Source organism: Leuciscus leuciscus (assembly GCF_965113295.1).
Source record: "Leuciscus leuciscus genome assembly, chromosome: 1".
Lineage (NCBI taxonomy): Eukaryota > Metazoa > Chordata > Actinopteri > Cypriniformes > Leuciscidae > Leuciscus > Leuciscus leuciscus.
In genome coordinates, this window is record NC_138725.1 from 54225002 (window position 1) to 54247637 (window position 22636).

Consider the following 22636-nt stretch of genomic DNA (forward strand, 5'->3'; position numbering starts at 1 on the left):
AATTACATTAATACACGTTTAGCTGGTTAGTTAAATGATTTGAAATTAAATAGATTTTCACGGGGTGACTTGATGAATAACCAACCATATTGTTGATTATAAAGGCTAAATAGCTTAAAAAATAAAATAATTTATATTTCATTGTAGATGGACATAGTTAATAGCTTTCCTGGTAGCTTTGTCTGAGAAAATGATTCATAAATCAACCTATCAGTTGACCCTATGTTTACTTACTTCACTGACAGACAAAAAAAAAAAGCCTATATCAGTCAAAGCTCAGCTTTAGGAGGGGAAAAGACAGAGCAAGATAAAAACAAAGAGAAAAAGAGTGTGATGCTGATGAGGTGAGGAAAAAAAACTGCTGCCCGCACATGGTTTTAAAGCTTTTGTCATCCAATTTTTTTGGCCTTCAAAACATCTTAAAATGCACATATGTAGATCAGAGAAATCAAAATTTTCTCGGGGGAGCATGCCCCCGAACCCCCCTAAATACCACGCATTCGGTACCTCAGTGATTATAAAACCCTGCCATATGCATGTTCCTGGATGAATGAATGAAACTAGTTAATAATGAGCATTGGACCATAAACTAACTTCTTTTTTTTACATCATACCCTCATTGGGGGCTGAGCCCCCCTAAAATGAAAATCCTAAAATCGCCCCTGGGATGGACCCAATATTTCTTCTTTCTTTTTCTCTTTTTAAGAAGAAAGAGGGCAACAAAATCGATCCTCACTGCTTGACGAATCCAATTTGAATTTTTTGCGTTTTTTTCCGCAAAGGTTTAATAAATACGCATCGGACTCAGTGTGCAAGGTTTCTGTGCGTGACGAATTTTAAGGCTGACGAACACGAAAAAACGCATACGAAAATATCGGACTCAGTGTGCAATGGCCTTTACTGTTGAGATGTGCATTTGACGGGTTATTAACGCACAATTCTTTTGAAACCTTGAACCTCTGTGCTGAGGGGCGGAGCAAAGAAAACGCAGAGAAAAGAAAGCGAAACTTAAAGCTCCGGAGCAAAAACAAAAGATTTGAGTTTGACAAGTTTCATCACCAAAGCTTACCATCAGAGACTACTCTGAAATAGGCTACAATGGGCACCAGGTGGGTAGGCTACATTTATTATTTATTATTTTTTTATCATCTTGTTTTCCATATTTATGATTACACAAAGTTACGTCCAAAATAAAAAGACATGTCAGGATGTAATCAAACAGAAAAAAGACAGCAACTTTAAATTCTGTTTTCAACGTGAATTAAGAACATTAGGCTAGTTTGTGGAAGTTTAGGAATCAAACACAATTTTCTTCAGATGAGATAGTCTATCACAAAACAACAGCCGAGAATGCAGAAAAACAAGTTGGCTATTTTGTATCTTTCCATCAGTTTTGTTTGGGTGTGGGAATTTAATGTTCTTATAGCTCTTACAGAGTCCCATAACCTACGGTTGTGCAGCACTCTAAAATGTGCTAGGTTGTTTTTTTACCTAGACTTCTGTGATCTGCCTGTTGGGTGATTTTCACATTGTTGTGTAACCGCTGGGTTAAGTTTCACTCACAGTAGAAATTATGTTCCTCCTCACAAACTAGCCAGCCTGCTGGGTTATGTAGCAAACCCACTGCTGGTTTGTCAAACCGGATTTGACGCGGCCATATTTCACATATAGCCGCGACGCGTTTCAAAACAAAATCAGCTACCATGACATGACTTGCACTTGCACTCTCAGACTACAGACTGTGTAACATGTACTTACCATAGCAATAACCAGGGACGGACTAGGGCTAAAAAACAGCCCTGGACTTTCTCCCAAATAGGCCCATCATCCGGCCATTCGCCTCTAGCCGTGTGCGACAGACACTAGCCAGGATACTATGCCACAATACTGTATACCACCGCCGTAATGGACCAACTATCGGCGGTGGTTGGGGGGTTATTTAAAAAAAAAAAAAAAAAAAAAAAGTCGTTTTATATTTCCACACAAAGACGCGTGATATAGCTACCACTCTGCGCTTTGAGAGGGATGTGGGACACGAGCAGGAAAGAGACTATCGATCTCTTTATGATATCTTCGTGTTTTCTACTTGATGTAAATTGGTCTGAAGAGTGAATTTTATCCTCCACAAGGGCGAAATATTTAGAAATTATATATTTATTTTGTTCTATGTTTGAGATTGCGCTGCCAGAGAAAGTGAAACTAAAAATCACCCGCGCGTGTGAAACGCGTTTTACAACTAAACTTAACTAATGTCTAATGACCTATGTCTAATATAGGCCTAACAAGCACAAACTGTGTAAAAAATTATTTGACATGCAAGTAGCCTACAAATGTAGGCTATCTGTCCTACAGCGTTTTTCTACTTTACCACAGTAAAGAATACGAATATAATAGGCCTAATTAAAAGCGAACCAATGAAGAAACGTTTATAATCCTTTTAGAAAATGGGTGAGACGTGAGTGAAGATTTGGGAAAAGAAGATTCCATGCAGGGATGAGTCACGATTTTTGGAAATTCGATTAGTTTATTTAATTATAGAATATCGAATAGGTTGTGCGATAATTCTCTAAAATAAAATCTCCATGTTCTGGTGCTGATGCGGTGACGCGTTCATGTAACCGCGGGTGACGCTGCCAATAACATAGCCTACAGCTGTCACAAGAACCGGCAAAAGTAATGATTATGAATGTGCCAAATATCAATGAGACATTTTAATAGAATAACTAATGGAGTAGGCTAATATTGTTAAATTCGCTGATCGGGTGACCAGATCGCAAACCAGAATTTAAAGCCGATAAGCTGGTTCACGCACAACTCTCTCATTCGTCGTGACGTTATAACATTTCGTCTCGTCTCGTTTTGGTCAACGAAAATGAAGAGACATTTTAGCATAGTTTTTATTTCGTAAACCACATTTAGTCTCGTTTTTATTCGTCAACGATATTGCATTGCATTATGTATTTTAGTAATCGTCACATGACCAGCATTTACGTCTCGTCTCGTCTCGTTTTCGTCAGGTGATAACGGTTCGTTGACGACAATATTTCGTCATAATTTTCGTTGACGAAAGCAACACTACCAAAGAGTATAGAAGCCCAAGAGGCGAAACTCTGTTGTGTTATGGGTAACAGTCTGTAGAAGGCGCTGCGGAGGCGCGTCCGCCATTATGGACTGAAAGCTGCTGAAATCATAGAGGCTGAAATCGTTAGCGCCAGTCAATGGCAAAATCAATGCCTCTCTCACGAAAAGAAAAAAAAATACAAAAAAAAAAACGTCTCATACACAAATGCACACACAATAGATGGTGGTGTCTGATTAATTACTGAGATCTTGGCACCACTTCCATTTTAGTACTGTTTATAGTTCATGTGTGCACTTGCTAGATTGCACATCTTTTTTGTAGCCTACCTTTCCGCCTGTAATAGGACATTCATAGATTGTTTTTATTCTTGCCATTGAAACGTTCACTGTGTGCACTTTCACTGAAGATGTTGAAAAAACAAGTTGTTAATATTTTTGTGATATTCTATGTAAAAGATTAACTGTCTTTAGAAATGTTCATTTATAATTTTATTTATTTATTTATTTTTCCAAATCATGGTGATGTTCACTGATTTCAAAATCAACATTTGAATAAATATCTTATTACTGTGTGTCTGCCTATATATTATTTCATGAATTTCTGTTATTCATATAACAAGGAAAATGCATAATAGAACATAAATATTGATAGATTAAAGGTTTGCAGTAATTTTATAGCCTAATTGTATCTTTGCAAACCGTAAGTGGTAGGCTAATGAAGCCGATTCGGTGGGGGACATACCCTTACGAAAAAGTACTATAGGAATCTTATAGTATTTTGGGACAAAATATTATAGTAATCTTATACATGGATTTCTCGGCGACGTCATCACTGCATGCGCACGCAACCAGGAGGCAGAAAAGACCCGCGGCCTTCGTACCAGAGTAACGTTAAAGGGTTTAGGGTAGGCTAGTAGCATAGTGGTGGTGTTGTCGCTAAGTCAAAATGCTAATTATCATGTTAGACTAAGTTAGTAATGTAACAGCCAATGTTAGCAGTGCAGCATCTATAGAGCCCGAATTTGCTTTTATATAAGTTAACCTTGTTTACGTTACTTTACGACCTGCAACATTTCATGACTTCACACATGTAGCCTACGTGGCGATAATATTAAAAAACTTACTCTCAGCAATGGTGAGATCTTGCCGGACCCCTACGCAATACATGACGATCTTTGGATTGTGGATGACAAGTGGCCAGCAATTGTATGGCCTGATATATATAATTATTTTATTCGAAATCCATGTATACACTACTGTTCAAAAGTTTGGGGTTGGTAAGATTTTTATGTTTTTGAAAGCAGTCTCTTGTGCTCAAAAATTCTGTAAAACAGGAATATTATGAAATATTATTGGAACATACATTTTAAAATGCATTCAAAAAGAAAACGTGTAATTTATTAAAGCTGAATTTTCAGCATCATTACTCCAGTCTTCAGTGTCACATGATCCTTCACAAATCATTCTAATATGATGATTTGATGCTCAAGAAACATTTCTGATAATTATCAGTGTTGAAAACAGTTGTGCTGCTTCTTATTTTTGTGACATATTTTATTTAGGATTCTTTGATGAATAGAAAATTCAAAAGAACAGCATTTATTTGAATGTTTTCTTGTAGTATACTACACACTTGGTATACTAAATGTCAAATTTGCGATCTAGCTGTTTGAAAAAATAAACATGTATTTTTTTTCCACTGTTCATAACTGGTTGAGCAGTTAAACTCTAGTATGTGCTCATGACAGAACATAATCCATCGTCAAATCTTCGATTTACAGTAAGTAACGTTATATGTGTGCAGTCATGAAATGTTGCAGGTCGTAAAGTAACGTAAACAAGGTTAACTTATATAAAAGCAAATTCGGGCGATGCTGCACTGCTAACATTGACTAATACATTACTAACTTTGTCTAACATGATAATTCATACATGCATCACAGTATGTCCGGATTTTGATTCGTAAACAGTTGGACTTTTTACATAATGTTATATTAATATGAAACACAAACAAACAGATCCAACTCTGAAATTGCAGTTTATTATTGAGTCAACAAAAAATTACAAACAATGCGAAATCTACGTTAATTACAATGTTATTTTATTCTTTTGACAGAACTCGGCATAACAGATAGCGGTTTTTTGCCTCCTGGATGCGCGCGCATCCGGTATTGTTTGTATACAAGAAACCCGTGTATAGGAATACGAGCCGCTATAGTATTAGTCTTAGTCCTTCTATAGTAATATTTTGTCCCAAAATACTATTTTCCTAAGGGTAATTAGGCCATGCATAACCAACACATAATAAACGTAACATTTTCTGTCATTTAACGTCGGTCATCCTCATTAATGTATTTTAAATTGTTTTCATATTTAGATATGACGGCCAGAAAAAATTAAGTTATGTTAAGTTTTTGTTATGTTTAGTTGGTTCAGTGCCATTGACTCCCATTATTTGTCGGCATTTTCCTTCAGTTTTCAGTCCACAATGGCGGCCGCGCCGTCACGTCATGGGGGCAACTGTTGCTATGGAGCGACGTATTTTAATATTCATAGTAGGCTTAACAGTAATATAATATTCTGATATAAGATATAAAGTGACCAGACGTCCAAAATCAAAATATGTGATGTAGGATATAAGGTATTTTATAAATCACACACTATAAATATGATAATGAAGCAGAAACAGATAGTTGCAGTAAAGTAAGATATTTTAATAAGTTGAAGAAACGTGTGTGTTTTACATTTACATTGCTTCCTGATATCACGTGCGCAAACACAAATAACCTATATTATAAAACAGTTATGTCCGGTCGAACAATGTATGAATTAACTTCAGATTGGATTGCGCTAAAAGTAAGTTTCGTGCCTCTTACAAGTGCTTTCGAACTTCTTTCTGATCTGAATGGTAGGCTATGTGGAAAACACTTTGAGGGAGGGAGAAAACACTTGGGGGAGATTTCTCCTAGTGTCTAGAACGCAACTGAATGCCTTTTCAAGCGTCTCAATACTTGAAAAACCACAGGAAACTACTTTTAAACACGAAATTACTTGATTTACAGAGGGTCTATTCGCACGTCTATTAATGTTAACGTTACCTGAGGTAATTTTCCTGGACCTTTTTACAGAAGGTAAAAGTCGCCGTAATCTTTACTGACATTGTCCGTAAACGTAATGATTACTGAGATGCACATTCGGACGGGACTAAAATAACCGAGAAGCTCTTGTAATTATTACTTTACCCCACCTCTCCATGTCAGGTGAACACCGGCTGGTGCAGTAAACATTGCCTAGCTAACGTTAGCTGGCTACGATTTCAGTACAGTAATATCAAAGATCCTTGCTCCTTCTCAATTATCTGGTAATATTCTATTCACAAAATACAACCAATAGTACAGTAATGTTAAAAGTAATCCCCCGGGCCCTATTTGCGGTGGTCCGCCGATTAGAACAGGAAAATACTCCACAGTGCTCTAGCGTCTTCACTGCTGCCACGCAACAAAACTAGGAATACGACCGGTTTAAGATGGCGGCCGCATTTCTCAGTGCCCAGCGGCCAATAGGGCATCTAGTCTCTATATAATATCTATGTTTGACACTACTATGCAGCATAGACATAATATATACATAGACGCCTGCGATACGTCAACGCGTCCGCCATTTTGCGGAGGGCAAGACTGCGCTGTAATCAAATGCAAGTAAACAGGTGAGCTGCGGTTTTTCTGGATAAAACCCCCCCCCAAAAAATGTACATTTATCAACCGATTTCAGTGGTTTGTATGTGGTGTACAAAAAAGTTCCATCCCTAGTTATTTAAAATCTCGATAGTTAGACTTATAAAATATTTTTTTTTTTAATAAGGAATGGCCAAAGCTCAGGCTTGTCATGTATTTGGCTTTTTATTCTTGGATAAGAATTGTGAACACCCCCATACTGAGATATAATTTAATTTTCACATTTGACCCATGTATTCCTTATTGTGGAAAAAGCATATTCTGTCTTTGACCCGATTTTAGCAATAACAAAGATCCTTTATGGTAATACATATGATACAACTACAGTGCAATGCAAATAGTAAATATGAGATAAAGTGAGAAGAAGGCTAATAGTAAATAGTTTAGTCAATAAAATAAACAAACAGTAGCCTATACAGCAAATAAAACGATTTGCCAAGGAACAAATTATAGATTATTGAGACCAAAGATCGCCCGTTAGATATACACAAGACGAATTATTCTCATGTTTAACCACTAGACTAAAGACATCAGATCCAGCGGCGAACGTCAGAAGCACTAGCCGAGGTAAGGCTGTTCTCGGCGGGGTACATGAGCGCTGAGCGCCCGGTGATCGCTGGATCTCACAACTCCAAAACCGTCAGATAACATTTTTAAATAGGCGCTATCTTTATAAATAAACCACAGATATGAGCTTTAAACAACTACATTGTCGACTGAAAAACTCTTAAAACTACATTTCCTGACACAATAACAGTAGTATTTTTAAATTTTGCGGCCTTTCTTCTCTGAAAATAAAAATAGTAAATGCAATACAACCAGAATTTTTTTTTCAGTTTTGCTTGTGAAAGGTAATTCCCTGATATTTGACAACACTGTCGAAAAACTCGTTGGCGACTCTCAGATACCAGAGGCTAGTAGATCAACGACATCAAAGCAGATGGGACATTCTTTAAAACGTCTTCATTTGGGTTCGAACAGCGTGAGGGAGCGCAATAATGACAGAATTTTAGCAGATTTTTTTGCCGTAAAGCAATTCATTACATCGCAAGACCTGATATCACGTGATACTCCCTGACGCTGAGTATCAGCGGCGGCCCGCCGGCCCAAAGTTGCAAGGGTGATTTTTCGGCTCACAGGCGCTTGGGGGGTTGCGAGACGACCACCATTCAACCCGAAAAAAGTCATATAACTATTCCAATGACTCCGAAGCTGTTCGGTTGAGGTAAAAAAGTTACTTAGTTCACCTTTAAGCGGGTTTTTCATTGCGCTATGTTATTACGTAATGCGTCCTCACTGAAGACGGGAAAGGGGTAAAGGAGCTAAAGCGAGGGAAGGCCAACATGTCAGCTGCAAGAGAACGCAACCGATTTAAGCATCCACATCAAAGAGCAGGGCCTTGCATTTCAAGTTCGCACAGGGCCTCGCACCCCGCCTGCGACGGCACTGCCTAAACATATAGTAAGTGACGTCACTTGCAGAGGAAGCGCAGGTGACTGAGAGAGTGCAAGTCTGATAGTGCAAGTGCAAGTCTGCAGCCAGACGCTATTGGGAGACACTGCCATATTTACATTGTTGAATAATGGGGGTGTTTGACGGAAGGTGAAGCTGTAATCCGACAGAGGAGACAGAAAGCATTTTTCTTCTTTAATATCACTTAGCAAACGCAATATATTGTCTGTATCTGTTGAACCATAATATCCATTCATTTCCAAAATAGACAGGTTTTATTCATATATTAGCCTATATATAAATAATTTATATAAATTAAATGAATATTTAACATTTGATACAAGAAAGATGGAAATAATAACCATGGGTCAAAAATTTACCCAGCTTTTAGTCTAAATGAGCTGACATTGGGTTAAAATGTGTAACCCATGTGTTCTGTCCAATATTTACCCAGTTTGCCAATTGAGTTGTTTTTAACCCAGCGATTTTTAGAGTGAGTGTAAAAATGTAAACACACCACAACAAACTGTAGTCAACAACTTATAGGTTAGATCTTAATATGAACTACACCAACCAAGAATAGCCCTTCTGAATGGCAGGAAGGCAAAATTTCTCTGAAAATCTGCTCTGACTGCTCAGAATTACCTACTAAGTAGTTTAAACTGTTATGATTAAAATATTTTGAAATGCATTAATCACATATTTATTCAGATAGGAAATATCATTGTTACTATGTAAATTGCTCTGTTTTGACACAGGGAACAAATACAGGAGCTCCTGTCTGAGTATGTAGTGGACACACTCAACTACATTCAGACAGTTAAGGACTTCTGTGACAAAAAAAAAAAATGGACCCTTCAGAGAGAGACAGAGCTGGAGAAGATGAGAGACATCAAGGACCAAGCAGACCAAGTCAGTCTTAGCTTTGACCATGTTCAGCGCTCAGAGAACAAAGCCAAGGCTTTTGGGGAGTACCTGTGGAGTGGTTTAACTCAGGTCACGGCTGACTCCAGACTCCAGGAGCTGGAGAAGGAACTGGGTGCCGTCCTGAAGGACACACTTGAGGGTTTGGAGAAACTTGACAACTTCCTGGATGCAGTGGAGAAGCTCACAGTCACCTCACTATTTGTCTTCACTGGACGGAGCTTCTTGCCAAAGGCTGAGAGTCCTGAAAGTGTGCGATCAGTCATCACAGCTGCCAGAATGGCCTCTCCTCTCCTTATCCACTTTAAACGAAATGCAGAAACCTTCTTCCTTCCTTCACTCAGTAACTTGGACGTCCTAGCTTTTCAATTAGACAAATACATACGTATCACAGAAAAGATCTGCGAGAGAATGGAGAAAAAGTTAGTACTGACATTCATGCAATGTTCATTTAAAAGGATAGTAATTTGATAAACATGTTAATACACACAGATTATCACAATAATCTCAATGGCATTTACTAAATCAACTAAATTGAAGGTTTAGGTCCATAGTTAGATCAATAATTAATGTTTTGTTTACATTTACAACCCCTCACAGATCCAAGAGTGTTTTGTGGACTGAAGATGCTTATAGGCAAGTATTATAAATATTAGGGTAATATTGGGGTAAGATTTAAACATCTTCATTATTCATCATAACCTATAGGCCAAACTGAGAGGAATCATTCAACCTGAATTCAAAGATGATTTGCTTTTATGACAATCTCTAAAATATAGTCTTTGTTAATCCTCCTTAAACTCTTTACAGATGTAAGAAGGCTCAACCTGTGAAGTTCAGCTTGAACTTAAGTGAGGACTCCATGAAAAAAATGCTTGATCATTTGAAGCAGTTGTGCAAAATAAGGTGAGACCTGTTTTTATGATCCGATGTTTTCTTCACACTCCGGTGCATCGTGAAATGTGGTTGTAAACTGTATTTTTTTCTATTAATGTCTAGGATGGACCAGAACACAAAGCTGACCTTCATTTTTCAGGACCACGCTCTGCACTTCATTGGTTTATTCAGTAAGTGTCGCTCTAGAATGGAGAAGTTCCTGTCAGACCTGGAGGAGAATGCAGTTCAGCTGGACAAGATGAAGATGGGGGCCAGTATCTCAACTGTGGCTGGAAGTTCGGTTGGGATAGCAGGGGGTGTTTTGTCCATTGTTGGTCTTGCTCTTGCCCCTGTCACTGCAGGAGTGTCATTGGCTCTCACTCTGACAGGTGTCGGTCTGGGGGTGACCAGTGGGGTCAATAGCTTTGTCACAGGCATCACTGAAGCAACAGTCAACAGTCACCATCGGACAAATGCACAGAACATTTTTCAGAGATACATGGATGATGTGGGGAAGATTTTAGACTGTCTGGAGCAGGCCTGTCTGGAGCAGGCCTGTAGTGAGCGTATAGAGGAACCCATTGTTGTGGATATATTTAAAGCAGGAAAGTTGATAGCTCGTGCAAGAGGAGTGGCCAAAGGTATTGATGCTCTGGTAGATGCAGCTTCAGCTGTTAAAGTACTCAAAACTGAGGAGGTGATTGCAACTGCAACAAAGGTCGGGCTCCAGGAAGCACAAAGTGCTCGTAGCATTCCCAAACTGGCAGCAGACCTTCCCGACATTGGCCAGCTGGCAAAAGGGACACCACTAGCTCTCTCAAAGTCTGCTAGAGCTGGATTCATCACTCTAAATGCCCTCTTTATTGGCTTAGATGTCATTTTTATTTGCAAAGACAGTATAAGTCTGGCCAAAGGGAGCAAGAGCGAGGCCTCTCTGCTCATCCGCTCCAGAGCAGCTCTATGGAAATCTGAACTGGAGGCCTGGCAGAAGATCCATGATTCCTTATGCATAGGAATTTGGAGGTTTAGAACGAGTCAGGAAGTGTTGGAGCAACTTTTTCTTCCTTAAAAAGCTTTAAAAAGTATGTTTCAAGATTGAGAAGAGCTGAGATGAGCATCAATTTAGACCAACAGTTAGACCTGCTGTCTGGTTTGTTAATGTATAGCACATGGCAAATTAATGTTTTGGGAGTTAAAAATCCTTGCATACTGGTGGAAGTCTGAGCTGAAAACTTTGTGTACATATGATTTACACTGTGAAATATCACATATTTTATTATAAAAGGTAATTGCACTTATGTGTGTGTCTTATGCGTCACACGTGTTATTTGCTATTAGGGTGTGAGAGTTTCAAGTGCTTCAGTTAAACAATGACAGATCAAGTGATATTATAAAATGAGTATAAGCATAAAAGGAAATTCTGAAAGATGCCGACTGATTGTATCAGAGGATTGAAAACTAATGTAGCACTTTTAGCATTTTTACAGTAATTCTGGCCAAAGCATTTTGTCAAAGACAAGAATGAAAAGAAGACAATAACTTTTGCACATTAAAGGAAATTTAAATAAATTTTAATGACAAACAGTTTCACTTCTAAAATGTCACAGAAAACCCTTGGTTTAATTTAGCATTACACAATTGTAAAATTTTAATTTATTTTTAAATTTAAAATTGAAACCTCAAAACTGGTAAAAGCAGAGCAGAACATTGCGGAAGTCATACTATCTGTACACTTTTAAACTGTTAATGTCATGATATATTCTTTTGTTACCATGACAGAGCATTTTCACAAAAAGGAAATGTTTGAATGAAAAACATTACAATAATGTATTGCGCTTTGATATTGTAAATCATTAACAATAATTATGTAAATAAAGTGCCTGAGCATGCTTGTGTTCCTCATTTGTAAGTTGCTTTGGATGTTACAGGTTAACTCTGTAGTGTCTGGATCAGGTACTACACATGAGAAATGATGATGGCCTGGCTTCTGGTGGTGAGTTGTGGAAGTTGCAGGGGTGGATATGACTGTTTTATCCTGAGGTCCTTTTCATAATTCATTGTTGTTTGCAGCTCTGAAGAAAGTTACTTCTGCCACTGATAGGCAGGTCATTGTTCTTATTGTATCTAGCTGAGGCTTTCTGTTCCTTATCTGTAGAAAACAAGAAAAACATCCTTGACACGAGCAAGAGTGCTGCTGTTCGTGATTTGACTGTAGTCATGAAGCCGCAGTTAATCAGAGACTTTGATAAACTTGTTGCTCACATTTTATGTAATATTCAGTTACTTTGTCTGTTTTTGCTTCGCCAACGAAAATTATTCCGAACTAATCTAAACAAAATCAACCAAGCAGCACACAGTAGTTAACAGATCTATCTATCTGTATTTTTTGAAAGCATTGAACTATGAATTATCTAAGAAATTTCATTATCAAGAAATTTCATTATAAAATATAAAAGTATAAATAATAAAATATAGACATATTTGAGGTTTTTATTCTCATTTAACTTGTGTTCAGTTCTTTTTCACAAATATAACGTCACATGTTTTCCTTTTTTTAAACAATCAAGAAGATTAATAATATTTAAAGAATATTGTCTTACCGTCCAATATCTTTTGGTCTGTTCTCCTTCTCGACCTTCTTAACTCCTTTGCCTTCAATGACTCTCTCACTTTCTCTATGTTCTCTTCCCTCTTCTTTAGCTCTTCCTCCAATCTTCTCTCTTCTTCTATCTCCATTTCTCTGACATGTTCCAACACCTTCTCACTGTAGAGCATAGTCCCTCCATTGGTAGCCATCATTTTCGTGATCTTGGCCAGAAGTTCAGCCACCTGGTTCTCACCTTCTTTGGAATTGCTGTACAGAGCATGAAAACGGCCTCCACATTTCTCAACCAGCCTGTGTAGCTCCACGTTCAACTTCACTTCTTCCTTTAGGGTGGAACCACGTAACTGTTTTCTGTCTAAGACTGTGAAGAGCACCAAACTGCAATTCCAGGCTTCTGGACCAAACAGCTCAACGTGCTCCTCCACGGCACGGCACTCACGCTGGGAGAACGAGAATGACAGTGGTACCACCAGCAGCAGGGCATGGGCACCAGGCTGGCACAGACTCATACTCCTCATTATCTCCTTCTTCACCGTCCATACTGATGCAGAGGAGCCATTGACGTTGAACCATTCCCAACCCGGGGTGTCAACAACAAGCACCTGTTGTTCTCTCACCAGACCCTGACACGGGAAACTCACTCGAGTCTTTACCCCAACCTCATCAAAGGCTTTCTTGCCCAGAATGGCATTACCGACAGCACTTTTCCCAGCTTCTGTCACTCCAACCAGGACCAATCTCAGTTTGGGAGAGTCAGAAAGATTAATCCCTTCTTCTGTGGAAAAAAAAAGATATAGACATGACAAAAATTGTATTGTCAGAGCAAAACAAAACAGCCTATTAGAATTTGTTTTTGTTTTTTACAGTGTAAGGACTGATTTTCCTGCTAAGACAAAACTCACCCTGCAATAAAGCCATAAAATGCACCCTGGACAGAAGATAGCAAAGACAGAGCACAGGACATTGCCCTGCCCAAACTTATCTCATTGTCTCCTTGTTTGACTTCAACTCATTCCCCCTCTCCCTCCTCCCTTCCTCTTCTCGCGAGTCAAGTCACCAAAAGTTCACTAAGAATGTCTATATCACATATGATGTATCTTGTGAATCTATTGTTTTTCCTTTTCATTTCAAGTGTCTCAGTGTGATTGGTAAAATGGTCTTAATTTCATTACAGTCATTGGTTTAATGAGAAAGATTGAGAACTTAGAGAATCCTGTTCTCCTCTCTGGGTGATGTCTCTTCAAGATATCTCCCGAAACCAGGTGTTACCCCCTGGGGTACATGAATTGACCTAAAACAACTCTAAACAATGTTTATATAACCCTTTTGTTCTGGTCTGGGTATTTAAGGGTGGGTGACAGAGCAGTCTTTGGGACCCTTTACCAGGATCATCCCCCATACAGTGCTGTTTCAGTGTTTTCCTGTTGGAAAACACTGACACACCACTGTGTGTCTCTGTCAGGAATGCATTGCTTACTTTTAGAGTCATCTTTGAGTTCTGAATTGGCTTTTAATCATTTACTTGTGTAATTGGCATGATACATTTTTACCTGACAACTAAATGTTACATCTTGATTCATTCTGCATTTTTCAGAAATCATTATTTCCAGTAGATTAAAGTGCAGTCTGGTGTTTTCTGCAAATCTCTGTCCAGGATAGATCAAACCGAAGGCACTATTAATGGAGCATGGAGCACATCATAGGGAGACCGATTTCTGACTATCACTGACTTAGCACGTTGCAAGCTCGCAACTATTAAAAAAATTACACCTTTGTTATGAGTCAGCAGTGAGCGACCGCTTAGGGTAAAATAGTTGCACTGTATCCTCTGACTATTTCAGGACTGGCTAGTTTGTTACCGTGAGCGCACATTCGCGACGTGACGTCTCAAAGTGACACCGGGTCCTTAATGAACGAATATTTGAAATTATGAGATGCTCAGAATAATCAAAGATCTAAATTAATTCATAATCAATATTCATGATTTTTTCTAATCAGAAACACGATCTAAATTTGATTATCATTTGAAATTGGAGTCAGATTAAGCGTGGAGCTGAAGTAATATTGAAACTAAATTCCAATTCCAATAAATTAAGTGAACTTCACTGGAGCGCTGAAAAGACATACACGCATTATTCCTTCGCCCACCATTGGATTCCGTCGTTGGGCCAGTGGGTGGTCCTTACAACAGCATACATCTGTTCATTTTGAAATTAAAAAGTTAATTTACAAATGAAAAGTATGAGAAGTATGGCTAACTGTGAAAACAAGCAATGTTCAATTAAATGTATGTAATTTAAACAAATTGGATGATGATGCATATAAACCTGGCTACTGTGTATTTAGAACCCATTCAGTTTATTAGTATTGTTACAGAAATCTGACCAGTCACCCGTTTCAATCATGTATGACTGGCAAATATGCACCAAATTAAATTTATTAGTTTGTTTATGTTGAAACGATGCAATCCAAATGGATGGAATTTTTTATATGTAATTCAAATACATAAATCTTTTGAGTGTAGAATACTTGATTACAGTTCATTAAAAGGTCAGATATTTCCTAATATCCAGTGGTGGAAAGAGTACTGAAAAAACATACTCAAATAAAAGTACCATTACATTCCAAAAAATGTAGTGTGAGTAGAGTAAAAAGTACTTGTCCAAAAAACTACTAAGAGTAAAAAAGTAGCTAATTTAAAAGTACTCATGAGTAGTGAATACTGAGCTGCGGATTCTACACCCTTATAATAAACACTGCACTACAATGAATAAAATAAATAAAATAAAAACATTGCACATACTGTAATTCACATTATCTTTTGTTCTTTGTCAGAAAGATTGAAGAATATCTATCATCCATCTTTTTAAAATGCATCAAATCAGTACATTTGTCACCATTTAAATCATATTGTTTAAAAAAAAAAAAAAAAAATTTAAATGAGGTGTAAGGCCACTGAGCCTTAGCATGCTATTGTTGCACATAAAATATGTTCATAACTGTGCAAATAATTTAAAAATCTTTAGAAACTCACACGATAGTTCAGCATCAAACACTGGGTTAAACAGAGATTAAAAAATACCAAAATTTCTCTCCAAAACATAAATGAGAATCACTAATGACACTTTGAAGTTATCAGTTTACCTCACCCAATGCACTGAAAAAGGCTAAGATAGTGAGTTAACACTAATTACACTGTAATTCCATGCCATTAAATATCTTACAATTTAAACGTAAATGCACAGTTCTAGAAGGGGGTATCATCCCTTTCATTTTACACGGCTACATTTACTCACATTGTAATGCTGATAATATAATTTGTAATAAAAATTGTGTATTAAATAGGGAAGTTATTTCCGGGAAACTTTTACAAAAGAAACACACACACACCCACACACAAGTGCACTTGCCAAATGAAGGCGTAAATGCAATCAAAAAACGTTGTTTATTAACTTTATTAGCTGTAGTCACACACTGACTGAAATGCAGTTCAAGTTAACGCCATACCGAATCCGGTCAATTAGGAGGTATACATTTCCTTTTAATGTGCAATTATTCAGTTAGTAAACTTCCTGTCAAACTTTCCAATTATCATCAGCAGATGCTTATGGCTTGGAGACTTATTTACAAGCATAATTTCTCGCCACACAATTTTTTTATTTGGAACAATTGTAATATTCTACATAAGAGGAAATCTTTATTTCTTGAAAACTGGTTCAATAATGGAGTGATGCTAGTAAACCAGCTATTTGATAGTGAAGGTAATTTATTTAATTATTCCGATTTTGTTTCAGGATACCAATTCCCAGTATCTAGTAAGAGTTTTAATATAGTTTTCAAGGCCATCTCTTTGGAAATCTGTATGCTGTTTAGAAACAATAATAGTGCTACAGTGACTTCTGTTGATCCCCCTAGCCCTGAATCCACTGTGGTTGGTTCTATTTGTTTTTCAATGCATAAATCCAACTATAAAATCAGGTCATTATTTTTGGACCCTGTTACTTCAATTCCTTCCTCCATTTCTTATTGGAATAACCTTTTTGATGATATTAAATGGTCAGATGTTTGGTCACTTCCTCAGAAATTCTTTCTAACAAATAAAGTTAAAGAAATATCCTATAAAATTATTCAAAGATTTTATCCAGTTAAATACTTTTTAAAGAAATTTGGAAGTGATATTGATACTTCCTGCTCTTTTAGTGAAGCCTCTTCTGAAACTGTTGATCATTTGTTTTGGGAATGTCCTTTTGCTCAGTCTTTCTGGAATAATATTGATGCTCTGATTGTCCAGTAGGTTTTTTGTAACTTTTCTTTATCATATAGAAACATTCTTTTGGGGTTTTATGTCAAAGACAAGAATCTAATTAATGCAAGTTTTTGTATAAACCATCTTTTATATATTGGAAAGTTTCAAAGTAAACCCCACTTTAGCTTTTTCAAAGAAGACTTGAAGATGTATTTAAATACAATTTCAACTTCTGTTAACAAGAAAGCAATGAAAACATCCAGAATTTGTGCCATGTTTAATATTCTCCCTTAATATGTTTTTCTTTTTTTTGTGCCCTCTTCTTTTTTCTTTTTTTTCTTTTCTTCTCTCTTTTTCTTTTTTTAAGACTATTGTTGAATAGATTTACATTTCTTTTACATTTCCTCTTTTAATGTATACTAAACCATAATTTTTTTTTTTGAAAGATTGTTTATATTTCTTGTATGTATGTATTGACTTGTTCTGTTTGTTAATATTGCAAGAAAAAAAGAAAAAAAAGAATCCGGCTGCATGTCGAGCGCGAGGGAATTCTGGGAGCGGGAATTCACCGCATGATTATGCACTCGTTACTTGAGGGAGTTAACACCCCCAACCTCACACCGAATATCAGGCCCTGTAGATAGGCCAGCCCAGAACCATAGAGAGAAAGCAATAACAGCTGAAAAAGTACTTGGGTGTGTGTTTTATTTTATATTTACCGTTGTATGTGAAGTTTTAGCTCAAAATACCCCACAGATATTTTTATATAGCATGTTAAAAGTGTCAATTTTTGAGGGTGAGCAAAAACGCACCGTTTCGTGTCTGTTCCTTTAATTGCAAATGAGCTGCTGCTCCCGAACAGAGGGCGGAGCTTCAACAGCTTGCATTCACACAGACATGCACTGAAAATTTCAAAAACGTTTAGCCTTTAATGTTCAAACCGGAGTCAGACAAAGATGGAGAGACTCAAGAAGAAGTGACAACATGTAGAAGCAACAGGACGTTTCTGAATGGTTAGTTGATGAATTTATGTAGCTTATGTGTAGTTATCTTCTAGTCAGTGATTAGTATATTCTGTCTTGATAATCTATAAATCGTGTTCTGGGGGCGGGGTTTATGTAAATTTGTCATGATGATGTCACTAAACTGGGAGGAATGTTGTGTAGTCCCAACCAGCTGTTTGTTGTAGTCCTTAAAAAGTGATTTCTTTAAAAGCAAATATCTCCCTTTGCTTTGAACTTTGAGCATTGTAACTTTGCAGATGTTGTTTATGCTCAAATAGAAATATTACACACTAACTAAAGTTAAAAAAGTAAAATCATAATCAGTCACCCCTTTAAAACAAGCATGTAATGAGTAGGCTAACGACCGCAAACGGAAGGAGAATTGCGGAGTAAAAGTACCTATACATCACTTAAAATGTACTCAAGTAAAAGTAAAATGACACAATTTTTTAACTACTCAAAAAAAGTACAATTTCTGAAAAAAAACCTACTTACATTAATTACAGTAACATGAGTATTTGTAATTCGTTACTTCACACCCCTGCTAATATCCCTATTGTCCTTGGCAACATGATCATTTGGGTATAACTGAAACTGGCGCTACTTGGATGTCTCTCATATCATCACATTGAAAACTCGCTCTCTCAATTCATACAAATCCAACTGATGCCATCTTGCATCTCTATTATCGATTCTGATGACCTCAGAGGATTTCAGTATTAATATTATTATAATATAGTTGTAGTGTTTGTCTTGTTACAAGGATGATTTAGCTATTTTTTTATTAACGAAAGCCTTAAGATAGTATACAGTTAAATTAATATTTAATTCCCACATATTTGTTGTCGGGTTAATTTTACAATAATGACTTGTTGACTGTACTGTATCACTTACATGAGGGGAAAGCTGAAATAAATGTAATATTAAAGCCACTGTAGCTATTTTAGGAAATAGCCTAGTACTCATAAATAATCTTCTCCCACCTCCCATATGAGTGGTTTCATTTACCATACTGTGTATGTTACATTACTTTTTGTGTTGCTTGGTTTTAATCAGTTGCAATAAAGACAGTAATAAAAAGGCTGTATAAATATCAGCTGCGACTGGCTATTGAAATGATTGCTCCCTCGATAATAATATTGTATAATGAGCACACACCAGGTCTGAAGACACTAATTGCTTCATTAAGTTTATATTTGGTGCATGACATCGATTTGGAAGTTTAACAGAGGTCTATTTCATTAAGTGTTACAAATATCACATACTATAGGTCTACCTCTGTTGGCCAAACACATGATGAATGTATCGTTGGCCTTATTTCACTGCCATGACTGACTTCAAAGCTGTCAGGTAAATTTGATAGCAGTAAGACAAATCTTTTTGACTATTATTATGGTGTTACTGTACTGCTAGCTGTCACTGAAAAATCAACATCTGAATTTGACAAATAGCCTATACATGTCTTAAATTGACTATTATCTCTAAACAATCCCATAAGAAAATGTAGTCAAATTGGTAAGATCAGTAAAATTAAATAGTCTATTTTATCTGTGACAGTTAAAGTCTATTTTCTAAGACATTATATGCACTGTAATAAAAAAAGGAATAATAAAAAAATAAAAAACAGCTACAATGAACAAAGCATGGTAATTTATGGGTTTTTTCCCCTGTGGATAGTCTTACAAAAAAACATAGTTTAACTCATTACTATGCAAGAACTTGTACATCTAGAGTTTACTGACCATGACTGTGTGATACTTCAATCTCATCCATTCTCTTCCAGTCTGTTCAGTCAAATGTGCTGCTCTCTATAAAAGAAAATAATCATTTCCTGATTACTTGATTGTTTGTTACAGCAGAATACGATTGGACTGTGACATATTTCATCTGTCCTCTTATCTAAATGTTGTTTTCTCTGTACATTGTCAGCGCAATCCTGCGTCAGTTCTGATCAGGCTGTTTACAACCTCTTTTACTGTCATATCCAAAGTACAAACTAAGACCAAGCCCGTTGTTACTGAACATTTATTATTGAACATTTATGCTGTTTAAGAACTAAGAATATGTTCTATTACCACTTTTGTAATTCCCTTTGTTCTCCCCTTTCTAATGACAACGCATTATGAAATTAATAAATAAAATAGATAAAACTTTTACTATTGCACATGACAAACTCCTAGAGGAACTTGCATGACAACCGGTCTGCTAAATTTGCTACTATAAAGATATGTGTGTGTGAATTATTTGGTTGTTTACATACTGAACCATTTTTTTTACAGGTAGGCCTACAATATGGACACAGAACATCATAACTTTAATTTGTGTGGACACAACAGACAAAAACATTTCCAACAATCCTGAGAAGATGCCGTGGTTAGAGTACCGTGAAGGCAGACCTGACTATTCCTTTATTTGTGTAAGCCACATGTTTGGTTATATAATCAAATGTTAGAAACATTTTTGTTTGGTCTAAGCTTCATTGCTCCTCGTGTCTTTTAAATGACAGATCATATATGTGATTAGAAATGTAAAAGACAATGTGGTAATATTTCCTCTTTTCCCACATCTGGGTCAAAGTTGAGACTCCCAAGAGCTTTGAAGATTTTCAACAGCAGAATCTAACAGGAAACATTTAGACTAACAGCACATCAGAGTATGTTTAAAATTATTATTTTTTGGACATTGGTTTGTTATTCCTAAAGTTCAGGCTTCTACCTCATTGATCCTAATGTGACACAAAAGGTAGCTGTAAGGTGTAAGAAAGTATCAATTCTTACCTTGTGTTTTAGCTGGCAGTTTATCTTGGTTTGATCACATCCGAGAGAGGGCAGTACAACATCCTTTTCCTGACACATGAGGACATGGTCATGGTAATCACAGCCTCAAAATATCTCATAGTATTTGCAGAATGCTCTTTTTAATACAGATTGTTTAAGATTTCTTTTGATACTGATGCATTTGGCTCCACGTTCAGGACAGCAGTGGAGAAAATCGGCATGTTCTTGGGAAAAAATCTGGATGATAATCCTATCGCACATATTGTGGAGATGGCACTCTTAAAAACATGAAGCAGGACCCAAAGGCAAACTATGAATTCAACCCACAAGATCTATTACTTAAGCCCCAATTCATGCACAAAGGTCAATGTTCAAAGATCACAATCGTGTAATGTGTAGACAAGCTGTATCCTTCACTTATTCTGTTATATTTGTTTTGCGGTTGCTGGTACTGTTGGAGATGGGAAGAACACATTCACTGTGGCACAAAAGGAGATGTGTGACCAGATCTTCAAAGAAAGGATGGAAAACTTGTAACTAGTCTCACAAGAAACGGTAACACTTTACAATAAGGTTCATTAGTTAACTACATTAGTTAACATTAACTAATAATGAACTGCACTTATACAACATTTGTTCATCTTTGTTAATGTTAATTTCAACATTTACTAATACTTTATTAAAATCTTGTTAACATTAGTTAATGCACTGTGAACTAACATGAACAAACAATGAACAGCTTTATTTTTATTATTATTAACTAACATTAACAAAGATTAACAAAAACAGTAATAAATGTATTTCTCATTGTTAGTTCATGTTAGTTAATACATTAACTAATGTTTAATAAAGGAACCTTATTGTAAAGTGTTACAATTTTTTCTCCCAGTGGAAATCAAACACTATTTAATGGTAATCCAAATGCTAAAACCTTCCAAACAAACCATCGGGGTCACTGAAGAGCCCCATTGGCTATGCACCCCAAAGTGGTTTATTTTTTAAAGAAGTTAATACTTTTATTTAGCAAGGACACATTAAATAGATTTAAAATGACAGCATACTCTAAATGGTAAATATTAGTATTTTAGATTTATATGTACTGTTGTGTGTTCTTATTTTTAGTTGTCTTGTTTTATATTGTGGTGTGTATTTTATGTATGTCTACTACGCTGCATCCAAATTGCCCGCAAGTGATCGTAATAAAGTTGAACCTTGAATATTTATATTTCAAATAAATGCTGTTCTTTCAAACTTTCTATTCATCAAAGAATACTGGAAAAATGCATCACAATTTTCACAAAAATATTAAGCAGTTTTCAACACCGATAATACACATTTTTTCTTGAGCAGCACATCATATTAGAATGATTTCTGAAGGATCACGTGATACTGAAGACTGGAGTAATGATGCTGAAAATTCAGCTTTGCATCACAGGAATAAATTACACTTTAAAATATATTAAAATACTAACAGTTAAATTGTAACAATATTTCACAATATTACTGTTTTTTTTCTTTCAAGAAAACTTAATGATATGCCTTTACTATTTCTTATACCCCCTTATCAATAAATATAGCATTTATTGTTTTTTACGACTTGTCAACTTCAAACCGTTAAGCATCAACAGTGTGGCTGAGGCATATTTAGTTTTATTTTAGGGCCATTTAGCAGCTATATTTAATTACAGTGTTACCTGCAGAACTTAATGTCAGACCATTCATTTACATTTATGCATTTCACAGACACTTCAAGGTATGTTTATTCCTTGGGAATCAAGCCCATGGCCTCGGCATTCCTAGCACCATGTTTTAACAAATAAGATTAAATAGCAAGATTGTTCAGAATCAATTCTTATAAGAAAGGTAATTTGTATTGCCCTCAAGCTCCAGAACCTAATCTATAATAATAATTAAACTTGCAAAGGCATCCCAACCTG

General features: G+C 36.4%; 3 protein-coding genes and 1 long non-coding RNA gene across 4 annotated transcripts; 2 read left to right on the forward strand and 2 right to left on the reverse strand.

Annotated features, from left to right (window-relative positions):
- The first annotated feature begins 988 nt into the window (after positions 1–988).
- LOC309478860 (uncharacterized protein) lies at positions 989–11956 on the forward strand. The gene is made up of 6 exons (XM_082142641.1): positions 989–1109; positions 9026–9179; positions 9288–9613; positions 9792–9827; positions 10002–10097; positions 10191–11956. The coding sequence occupies exons 1-6, from the start codon at positions 1099–1101 to the stop codon at positions 11134–11136; spliced, it is 1569 nt and encodes a 522-aa protein (XP_081998767.1). The 5' UTR covers positions 989–1098; the 3' UTR covers positions 11137–11956.
- Positions 1339–1757, reverse strand: LOC309479630. The gene is made up of 2 exons (XR_014199337.1): positions 1542–1757; positions 1339–1510 (listed from the first exon to the last, which is right to left on the reverse strand). It is a non-coding gene; the product is annotated as an uncharacterized lncRNA (long non-coding RNA).
- Positions 11822–21040, reverse strand: LOC309479329 (uncharacterized protein). Its single transcript, XM_082143379.1, has 4 exons — positions 20700–21040; positions 19665–19730; positions 12668–13447; positions 11822–12216 (listed from the first exon to the last, which is right to left on the reverse strand). The coding sequence occupies exons 2-4, from the start codon at positions 19693–19695 to the stop codon at positions 12122–12124; spliced, it is 906 nt and encodes a 301-aa protein (XP_081999505.1). The 5' UTR covers positions 19696–19730; positions 20700–21040; the 3' UTR covers positions 11822–12121.
- Positions 20288–21091, forward strand: sult3st1 (sulfotransferase family 3, cytosolic sulfotransferase 1; the record flags this gene model as incomplete). The annotated part of the gene is given in 7 exon segments (XM_082138176.1): positions 20288–20338; positions 20429–20466; positions 20468–20553; positions 20712–20748; positions 20750–20792; positions 20889–20967; positions 20970–21091. Coding segments are annotated over 7 exon segments (456 nt in total).
- Between the last annotated feature and the right edge of the window lie 1545 nt (positions 21092–22636).